The 11,258-nt window shown below is 50.7% G+C and overlaps 1 protein-coding gene across 1 annotated transcript; it reads right to left on the bottom strand.

Annotated features, from left to right (window-relative positions):
• Positions 1–808: 808 nt before the first annotated feature.
• On the bottom strand, positions 809–5,941 carry FZD1 (frizzled class receptor 1). Its single transcript, XM_074574645.1, has one exon. It carries the CDS (start codon positions 5,569–5,571, stop codon positions 3,802–3,804), a length of 1,770 nt encoding a protein of 589 aa, XP_074430746.1. The 5' UTR covers positions 5,572–5,941; the 3' UTR covers positions 809–3,801.
• Between the last annotated feature and the right edge of the window lie 5,317 nt (positions 5,942–11,258).

Genomic DNA, 11,258 nt, shown 5'->3' with positions numbered 1-11,258 from the left:
GGAGTGGTGATTCCCAGTGCCCCTTCATTTCAGGCTATAAATACATCCCCAGGAGAAAAAGCAAAGCTGTTGACTAAGGAATGCCCAAACAAGTACTTCTAGCCCAACAAACTTTGTGATACCACAGTTTTGTTCTTATATTACCCTTGTCGGGGAGAAGTGGGCAACACTGCTTCTTTGTATACAGGGATACTTTCTCTGGTAAACACGGCACGTCAATTATACCAACCGTGTGGTAAAAAATCCAGGCTAAATTCCCTGGAACAAATGGATAGATTTGCTTCTAAGAATGAGGTAAACCATTAGTGATGACTGTAATATACCCACGCAAAGAGACACCTTTCTATCGTATTAATAAAAAGCCTCGAATACCGTTACGTGTCGAGAAATCAGAGGTAGAAAAGTCACACAGCTAGCACCACAGCACTCAGTACTGACTGTGACCTTTGCAAATTACCGCTCTGTGAAAGTTCACAAAAAAATAGCAAACAAAAAAGCAGGGCTTTGCCCTTTTGAATGATTTTTAAACGAACATATTCTGCTGTCTAGCATATTCGTTAAAATAACCAAGATTGAGCATGGAGCTTCAGCTCTCCAATCTGTGGAAAAATCCCAAAGAACTGAACGGGATCCATACCTGCTGCAAATCATGAGCTGCAAATCATGAACCGCAAATATTAACATTTTACTTCGTGTAGAAACAACAATTCCATCACTCATCTTTGAAAAGTATTTTTTAAAAAACTGGTCCTCCCATTCCTACCATAAATACAAGGTCTCTGTTACAAATAAATGTGTTCTCCCACGCATAAATAAATCACACACATTCAGCTGCAAGAAAACAGATCAGTCAAAGTGGCTCAAATGTAATTATACACTGACCAAAAAGAACTCCGCTGCAACTGAAATTGAATGGCTTGTACCTCAGGTCATTAGCTGAGTGCTGACCAGTACCATTTTAAATGCTAAAATATTAAAAAAAACCCAAAAACATAAAAAAATACTTGAATACAATGTGGAAATTATCTGAGAAAGCAGGAACTACGTTTATGTAAAACAAATTAAAAAAACCAACAGAACAGAATATCTGTCAGCTTGTCTCACCTCATTAGAGCAATTTTTTTAGGCTTCCCTTACTTGTCTATGGCTGCTTACGCATCACGATTTGAAAAAAGTAAACGAGCCAAAAATCATTCACATCTTCCTCCAGGTCTACAGAATGAAATGCTGTACTCGCTCGTAACACTGGAAATCAGAAATCAAGGCTCATAATTAGCCAGTCTTTCCTAACAAACCCATGCTTACCGAATGGCACTTGGAACAATGAATTAGGGGGAAAAAAAAGAAAAAAAAAAAAAGGATGTGCTGTGTGGAGAGGTTTAAGAATATGTGTACTTTCCATAAAGCTGAAATGCTTCCCTGAACATATCGTTTAACTCTGGATTAACCAAACATTCCAAATTCAGGAAAACAAAACTATTTTACTCATTAAAATATTCTGACAATATTGCAACATAGCCTGAGTGTCATTTTGAGCAGTGAAAAAATCTTTTATTTTAATAGGAAAGGGAGAAGAAAGGCTAAGTTGAGAGACCACTTTTCTTTAACAAAAAAAAAAAAAAAAGGAAAAGAAAAAGAACTAGTGAGCTTCTTTCTTCTCCTGCCATATAGCAGATCTCTTCTTGGATTTCACACCACCGACCATACCCTGTCAGAGATCTTGAACAGTTTACATTACTTCTTTTGAAGGATTAATCTAGACCGACCCAGAGATAAAAAACAAAATGCACAATGAATTCCTACACTGAATTCCAGCTTGTTACTGGGAACTCAACGTAAGAAAAGAAAAAAGGAATCCCACACATCTTGTAGTATCTACACTGCTTCCACACAGTATTTGAGTTAGGCAGAGGAATACGTAAAGGGACAAGATAGTTTTGTACAAAACCTCAATTTATTTCAGAGAAATTAAAAATATGGTATTTAATATATATAAATTTCTATTCCTCTATAAATATAGATGATCTTGTGATAATGAACAGAAATAAATGCATACCAAATTCAAATAATTTTGCATTTCAGGGTATGGTAGCCATAGATAATGTTTATGAACCTAAATACAGGCATTTGTAATATAAAAAAAAAAAAGTTTAAAACAATACAATCAGGAGAGAAGCATTCTGCTGTTTTTCGTACAGAGGACTAAATATTCAACTGCATCTGTTGAAAGTTACAATTTCATTTTTAACCTTTTTTTTTAATTGTTATTAAGAAGCACAATCCCACACACCCAGGAGCACACAAGGTAGTAGATATACTGCACACATAGTGTCTTATCTGTGCACTATTCGATGCCATTACCCTACCCCCAAAAAAAAAGGGGGTGGGGGGGAACAGACAGCAGAGGCTCTTTAAGGTCTCACATCCCACCGGAGTCCTAAAACATTCCAGTTTTCTGTTTTCCCTTCCTTTGTTTTAGTAAAAACTGACAAAAATCATCGCACTCATGGCGTATAATGAATTAAATGTCAATGAATTAAAATTCAGGGCAGTGGCCGCAGTGTTTCCCAGATGAAGAGCCAGTTTATGGATACAATTAAGGAAAAAAACAAACCAAAACAAAACCCAAATCTGAACGCTGCGTTCCCGATCCTCCCAGGCCCGGCCACCAGCAGCGGGGCCGGGGCCGGGGCCGGGGCCGGGCGGCGGCGGGGGCTCGGTGGGGGCCCCGGGGAGCCCCGGCCCCGGCCCCGCTCCGCCCTCGCTACCGCCAAACGGGCTTAAAAAATAAAAAGACCGAGAACGAGCGGGAAGTTCGGTATATCCACGTCCCCATCCACCTCCTGCGGGCATCGGACGTGCTACAGGTGCAGGGGGTGTCGAACCTCAACTCCTACAACAAAAACAGGCTAACTCCTCTGAAACTGTGTGGTGCATTTAAATAAATTTAAAAAAAATATATAATATTAAAAATCGTTACAGGGCAGCCGGCAGCCCAGCCCCGGGCGCTGCGGAGGTGGTCTCGCTGCAGAGCGGGGCCGGACGCCGCGTCCACCCCCCCAAAAAAGGGCCCGGGGCCGGCTGAGGCGCGTCGCCGCCATGGCCGCCGGCTGCCCGTCGTCCCCCGTGCGGGGCCAGGCTGGGGTCCGTCCCCACACAGACGGGGCCGGGGGCCGAGGCGGGAAGCGGCGCTCCTCCCCGGCCCCACCTCCGCCGCCGCACACCTCCGCCGGGCCCGGGGCGGGAGGCGCCGGCGGCAGCGGCCTCCCCGCGGTGCCGGCCGCTCCTGCGGCTGGAACTCGGAGCGGAGCCATTGCAAAACGCGCGGAGGAGGCGGGGGTGGGGGGGGGAAGAACGGGGTTTGTTTCGCTCGCTCTCACCGGTGGCAGCTTTTCCCATCCTGCCCTACGAAATAAAAATCCAACGCCTTTTTTTTTTTTCCTTTTTTTTTTTTTAAATTAAGGGGCGGGGGGGGGGGAGGGAGGGGGCGAGGAAGCAAAATCCGCAAACGGGTTAAAAGTGTCCTAAATAATTAAAAAAGTGAGTTGGTTTTTTTTGGAATTTAAATACAAATATACTTACAAAATCTTACAGAGGCTATTTACATCCCTCTCCCCCAACCTGACAGTGCACGCAGTTCCCACAGGAGACAGCCCGGGGAGGGCAGAGCCGGGTGGCCCCGGGGGCAGGGGTCCCCATCGGGCTCGTCCTCCGCTCCCCCCGCCGCCTGCGGAGGCCACTCACGGTCCCCAAAGTTTGCCCATGCTGGACGAGGAGCTGCTTCCCCGGGCAGAGGAGGTCTCAGACGGTGGTCTCACCCTGCTTGCTGTTGGTGAGCCTGGTGTAAAACTTCCTCCAGGAGTTCAGGGTTTTCCCCGACCAGATCCAGAAGCCCGAGGTGATGCCCACGATTAAGGTCATGAGATACTTGATCATGAAGACGGTGAAGTCGGGGCTCATGGGCGGGTGGTGGCCGCTGTGGTTGTTGGGGCAGGGGATGGCGTAGCTCTTACAGCTCTGTGTGACCCAGCTCCTCTCCCACTGTTCCCTAAAAGCTTGCTCGTAAAAATAGCAGGCAATGACGATGGTGGCCGGCACTGTGTAGAGGACGCTGAAGATGCCTATCCTCACCATGAGCTTCTCCAGCTTTTCTGTCTTGGTGCCATCGTGCTTCATGATGGTCCGGATCCTGAAGAGGGACACGAAGCCAGCCAGCAGGAAGGAGGTGCCGATGAACAGGTAGACAAACAGGGGGGCCAGCACGAAGCCCCGCAGGGCGTCCACGTTGTTGATGCCCACAAAGCATACGCCGCTGAGGACGTCCCCGTCCACCTGCCCCAGGGCCAGGATGGTGATGGTCTTGATGGCCGGCACGGCCCAGGCGGCCAGGTGGAAGTACTGGGAGTTGGCCTCGATGGCCTCGTGGCCCCACTTCATGCCGGCGGCCAGGAACCAGGTGAGGGAGAGGATGACCCACCAGATGGAGCTGGCCATGCCAAAGAAGTAGAGCATCATGAAGAGGATGGTGCAGCCTTCCCGCTTCGTGCCCTGCGCCACGGTGCGGGAGCCGTCCTCGGCGAAGCGCTCATTGCAGACCACCCTCTCCTCCAGCAGGAAGCCGGCGATGTAGGCCACGGCCACGGCTGTGTAGCAGCCCGAGAGGAAGATGATGGGCCGCTCGGGGTAGCTGAACCGCTTCATGTCCACCAGGTAGGTGAGGACGGTGAAGAGGGTGGAGGCGCAGCAGAGCACCGACCAGATGCCGATCCAGGTGCGGGAGAAGCGCAGCTCCTCGGGCCCGAAGTACATGAGCCCGTAGAGGCGTCCGGGCTCGCAGGGGGCCCCGCAGTCCTTCTCCCCCAGGAAGCGGTAGTTCAGGTAGGAGGGCACCTTCAGCGCCCGCGGGCAGGAGAAGCGCCCGCGGGGCTCGCCGGGCCCCGAGCCCCCGGGGCCGCCGCCGGTGCCCCCGCGGTGGGGGTTGCTGGTCCAGCTCTCGGGGCGCAGGGCGGGCGTGGGGGTGCCCCGCTCGGAGGCGTTCTGCCCCACGCAGAGCTCGCCGGCCCCGTGCACAGGGAACTTCTCGCAGCGCAGTGTGTCGGGCCACTGGAAGCCGAACTTGTTCATGAGGGCCTCGCAGCCCTGGCGGGCCCGCTCGCAGAGGGAGCGGCAGGGCGGCAGGGCCTGCTCCAGCACGGTGCACACCGGGGCGTACATGGAGCAGAGGAAGAACTTGAGCTCCGGCGAGCACTGCACCTTCACCAGCGGGTAGAACTGGTGCACCTCCAGCCCGGCGTCCTCCTGGTTGGTGTGGCCCAGCAGGTTGGGCATGATGGTCTGGTTGTAGGCGATGTCGGTGCAGAGCGGGATGGAGATGGGCTGGCAGTAGCCGTGGTCCGGGATGGAGATGCCCCGCTCGCCGTTGTACTGGCCCCCGGCCGGCACCGGCACCACCGCCGCCGCCCACAGCAGCACCAGCACCAGCCGCGGGCACCGGCCGCCGCCGCCGCCCGCCCGCCGCCCGCCGCCAACTTCCCCACCGCCGCTCGCCGCCGGCCCGCGCCGCTCGGCCATGCTCAGTCGGTGCCGCCTGCCCCGCCGGGCTCCCGCCGCCCAGCCGCCGCCGCCGCCGCCGCCGCCGCTGCTCCTCCTCCCGGCCCGAACTTGCGACTCATGAAGGGAGCGGCGGGCAGGGACGGGGCAGCCCCGGCCGCCACTCGCGCGTCCGCAGCGCGCAGCTCTGCCCGCACCGGCGGCAGCGCCCGCCGCCGCCGCCACCTCCTCCTCCGACTACCGCCGCCGCCACCTCCTCCTCCGACTACCGCCGCCGCCTCCGCCGCCGCCGCCGCCGCCTGACCATTTGTGCCGGCCCCTCGAGCCCGCGCCCCTCGCCTCGCCGCGCCGCGCCGCGCTCCCTCCGACCGGTTTCCAGGCGCCCCGCAGTCTGCCTTTCACCGGGAGGGAGGAGCCTTGAAACCGACGCCGAACTTTCCTGCGTAAGGGACCGTCTCCCAACGCCTCACCCCGGGGGCGGGCGCAGGCGGGCGCGGGGCTGCCCCCGCGCCGCGCACAAAGGCGGCGGCGGGGGCGGCGCGGAGGAAGGGGAGGGGGGGGGAAGCTCCGTGCGGGGCCGGGGGGAGGGGGATGATTGGGGGGGGCGAGGCGGAGGGTCCGGGCCCGCCGGGGCCGCTCGGCGGGGGCTGCCGGGGTGGTGGTCACTGCTGTGGCGGGGGGTGTTTTGGATTCCCCGGTGATGGCGATAGTTGAGGCCGTCGAACCGCGCACTCCAGCGTGGTCCAGGGCCCACCGAACTCGGCGTGTGTCCCCCCCCGCGGCCGAACAGCAGCGACGCCAGTTTCGCCTCCGTTCACAGCCCGGCGGGGGCCGGGGGGCGGCGGGCGGGGGGGGGGGGATCGGTGCTTGCCAAGGGCATGGTGGTTGTGGTGGTGGGGGACACACAGTGCTGCCGCCCGGGGGCTGCCGCAGGGAGCGGCGAACCATCGGGGAGCATCTTTGCAGGACCGAAACCGAGCAGACGGGCGTATTGCGATTAGTCGGGGCGCGGCGAGGAGGCAGGGAGGGCGATGGTGGCACCTCCCGCACGCAGCAGAAGTCGCCTCCCGCCAGAGACTACCTTTAAAGTGTCTGGCGACCGAGTTATTGCCAGTATTTTATGTGCGGCTCCCTCCTGCCGTGGCCGCAGCAGCAGCCTGAGAGAGGGAAACAATCACAAGAGGGCTTCCCCGTTCCCCCTCCGCCCTCTGCCCAGTGGGCAGCGGGTCCAGCTGAATTCGGGATGGCGAACGCTGCTGGGTGGCTCGCAAGTGCCTCCCGTCGGGTTTTTGAAATGCTTGCTGTATTCTGGGGAGGGGGTTGAATTGGGCGTACGGTGACGGGCAACAGTGGCCATTTCTGTCTGCGTGCCCAAAGCCCCATTGCTCAGGCAGAATGGAGGTCCTGTTGGCTCTTCCCAAATGCGTAGTCCGGGAAAATTATGAGAGGCTGAATGGGGGATTTACTGTACTCACTGGAATTCAATAAGAATAATAAACTGTGCTCCTGGAGAGGGTGGAGGAGGAGGAGGAGAATCCAACCACGTTCTCCCAAACATTCAGAAACCGAGCTGCTGCGTCGTGGACGTGAACGTCCTCATATTTGTCCGACGGTTAATGCTGCCATTTAGAGCTGAACCAGGCATGAAGCTTCTCCGTCCAGCTGTCTTCCTTCTCTGCAGCGTGCTCCCACCCTTTAATGAGCTGCAAAAATCCATTGGGAATAAGACAAGCCTGGCATTTATTTCTAGCTGTCACAGGTGGCAAGGGTTAATAAAAGACATCCGTATTTCATGGATAGCTACAGATAAAATTTGGACCATGCTATTTAGGCCACTGTCTTTCTCCCAGCAGTGCTGTCCCACATTCAAACTAATTAATAGCAAGATCTATGCTGTGTAATGACTGCAGGAGCGGGATCATCTTCAGAAATTGCACAATGTTAAATATGTCAATTGCTGATGTGCCCGTTTACTGAGGTTCATCGAGTTCTGTCAAGAACGCCCTTCTCAAAGGACCGTTGTTCAAAAATGATAGGCTCAAATGATATCCTTTTCCATCTTCTACTGAAAAAAGTTTGATTCCTTGCGTATCATATTTACAGTTTTAAGCTACAGATTTTCCTCTTCGGATCTACATCGGTAATTAAAATTACTAACGCCTTCCTAGCACAAAACCTAATTTATATTCAGCCCTAAATTACAGTATTGTTTTCCTATTCTTCATAAAACAATTGAATACTGGATCTTTAGATAGGAACGAGTATTATAAAAATACATTTATAATATAATTTTCTTATAGAAAATAAGTGTGAATTTCCAACTAGTCTTAGGAATACTCTGTGGCTTTCTGCCTATGGCCTTCAGACCTGGGGACATATTAGACAATCCAGGAAAGGTAATTAAGACGCCTGAGTCCATCGTCAGTTGGCTGAAATTCTGTGGGGTTCTGCATTTGAAATACTTAGGAAATACTCACTTTTCAAGCTGAAAAACACTGAAAAATTGCTGCTCTAAGTTGCTATGTGCAACAAGCCAGAAGATTGTTCTAGCAGAAAGATCAGTGTATGCAGGACAAGGTTTGTACATGTAGCTTTTTTTCAGACCAACTGGTATAGAAGGAAAAGTTTCTGTTAACCCAGACAAATTTCTGGGTTAGCAAGCTATTTTTTTTTGGTTCTGAAGCAGTAACTACCAAAGCTAAATGCGACTTGAGGACAACTGCTTAGAACTTAGATAAGGATGTATCAGTGAGACCACCTCAGAAAGAAGTGGAAACGGGAATGGAAGGAGTGTTGTGGGGAGAAGAATGAGGGCTGAGAGTTGGTAAGTTCAGGAAAGTTCCTAGGACTTGCTGGTTTTAACTATTTAATGATGTGTCACATAACAGAGAAAAATCCTGTGTGTAAAGAATCTTCCCAGAAGCACTTGTCCTACATTTTAGGCACCACAAAACACAAAACCCATCATTAGAAATGTAATTCTCTGTGGTCCAAAACACCGTGTCAGTTTAAACCATCCCTGAGCCAGAAACATAAGGTGTGTTGATGCCCTTCTGCTACTAGAGCAATGAACACCCCCTGCCGCCAAACCATCCTCCGCTCTTACACTTCCAGTTCCAGGACCATAAAGTACTTCATCCTGGGCACGGCTGCTTTCCTGGTAGTTTTGCTACTGAAAATGACCGCTCATCACCAGCGTGAAGTCCTGGAGACGGTCTTTCTAGACCGAAACACCTTACTATCGGTGAGAGAGAGTTTCTCACAAAACACAACATTCTCCCTCTGATCTTTGAGTCCTGATCCTGAAGGGAAACTACAGAACGTGTCCCACAGAAGTGAGCATGGGAACTAGGTTTCCTAACTCTGCCCAACATCCAAAACCAGGGACTCAGTAGAGATGCTGGTCTGATAGCAGATTCTAATTTCCCTCTGCTTCCGCCCCGCCGCTTACGTCTCTCCACATCAACAGACTGTAAGGTAATTGCTTCACCTTTTTGCTTAGCTAATAAATGCCACTCTTTCTCCCATCCTCAACATCCTCTGCTTCATTAATATCATTAATGGCCTCTCTGTTCTACAGCTACCATCTTCTTCCTTTCAGAGCTGGCTTAATTAATAAATGTCTTAGTAAACGTTCAGCAATTGTTCTTAACTGAGAGCTGCAGCTGGTGTTTCTAACCTGAAGAAAAGTCTGTATGGCTAAAAGTTTGTCTGATTTTTCCACCGATATGTCTTGGTTTAATAAAAGATACTGCTTCTTCGTACAACCCTAGTACTGCACATCACATCCCCAGGCGACCATCGTTGCGTGTCTGCCTTGTTCTTTTCACCATTCCTTAGGTCTCCACCACGGGTGGCTGTTGGAGAGAGGAGCCGGGACTGGACGCCACCTTTGCATCGGTCAGTCCAACGGTGATCATGTTCTTACACAGACAAATAGTGTCTTCCTCAAAGCACAGGCACTCTTCTTTCCCCTTCCCATGGAAATACAGTCTTCCATTCAAAGAGTAACCAGAATTTGGGCATTAAAATCATACCTTAAAAGAAATTTCAACTCTTACTTAAAAACAAAGTGCTGTCGTTACTTGTTACAGTATCCAGTAGGGGAAATTAGGACTGTGGCAGGTGGGAAGAGTACCGAGCTTTGTCCTCTTATTTTCTTTATATCCTGGCAACAGCCTCACTGTGCTGCTGTCTTCAGGGTGCTGGTTTGTACTGTTTTCACAGTGGGCCAGGATGACACAAATCCTTGGCCAAAAAAACCCTGAAGCTATCTGAATTTTTAATTTTGGAAAGAAACAAAGCAAAAAGTAGTTGCAGTATTTTCTTGTTTTCCTCTAAGTGGCTGGCAGAAACAGGATAGAGTGAATGCTTCCTTTCCACAGCATTTAAGGAAAACTTGTTTCTCTAGAGGAAATTCTTCAGCTTTATCTCATATGCCTATGTTACGTACTGGGAATGCAATATAAGCACAAACTGTATTTGTAGTAAAGCTAGAGACCACCCAAATGAATAAAATCTAAACACAGATGATAACATAGATGTATGTTTACCCACCAAATGAAAGCAAAAGTTATGCTCAGCTAATTAGCTTTTTAGCTGATTCAAGATTTCGCTATTTTAATGTCAAATGAGGGCTTAAAAGTATGATCATCATAATACAGTGTGACAACTTAAAAGTTGATTTTTGTCTCATGTTGAGCCAGAGTCTTGTCTGATAAGAGCAGTTAATGTTTTTTTGGGGGGTGGGGGTGTTAGTTCTGTATGGAAAGAAAGGATTTTTGATAGCTTGGTCGAAAGAAGGATTCAAGCATGTAATCTTGAAAGTAATGTGATGGGCAGCAACGTGTATGTTACATTCCTGAAACCTCTGAGAGTGACCTAGGGGGTTCCAGATGAGACAGCACGTGTCCTCAGTTCAGTCAGGTCTTGTTTCAGCATCTCTCCCTTCGGTGCTGGCAGGGTCCATCACATCAAGTCCTCACGATGCGCAGACAAGGAGGCTTGCTGGAGAATCACTACCAAGATTGTAAATGCAGGGAAATGAAGGAGAGGTGATTACAGTGTCGTACATCTCAAATTTTAAGACAAAGTAGGGTACCCCCTTACATTGCCATATTAAAGCTACCATATATCTCTGGCAATAAAATCCTTAATCCAGGTAATACAAACTCCTTTGCTTGACCCTAGAAGTTGACAGATCTACAGACCAAAATTCTGGAGAGAAATTATCCGGACAAGACTTCCAAGCAGCTTTTACATTGCATGGTAAGATATTTTTCACTTTCCAACATGCCAATGACACAGCCATCTGCCCCAGGGCCATGGGCCATAGCATCTCACGGATTTACCCTTGCCAGAAGAACAAAACCCTTAAAATTTAAAGGCCTACCTTGGACACGGACTATTTCTTGGAATATCTAGAAGACTCTTGGAAGTATGCCTGTGCTGACAAAAATAACAAACACATGCAGTGATTGGCAAAGAAAATCAGTAGGAGCTGAACATGAACCCTGGGCGATGGTGCAGGCAGCAGCCAGAACATTTACCGCAGCCCAGGGTCTCAAGGCTGTACAGCCATGCGCTCAGGAAGTCATCTGGGCGCGGAGGTCGTTGTTATTACCAGGCATCTGACAAGATACCAAGTAATTCTCTTGCCATCGGGTGGCCCAGGTCATCTTACCCTCAAATTCATCCCAGATGCCTTT

Source organism: Larus michahellis, chromosome 2 (assembly GCF_964199755.1).
Source record: "Larus michahellis chromosome 2, bLarMic1.1, whole genome shotgun sequence".
NCBI lineage: Eukaryota > Metazoa > Chordata > Aves > Charadriiformes > Laridae > Larus > Larus michahellis.
This window is presented reverse-complemented; position numbering and strand designations above follow the sequence as displayed.

What these genes read in the sequence shown, in the direction of transcription:
- FZD1 (XM_074574645.1), bottom strand. Translation starts at nt 5,571, where the DNA reads ATGGCCGAGCGGCGCGGGCCGGCGGCGAGCGGCGGTGGGGAAGTTGGC.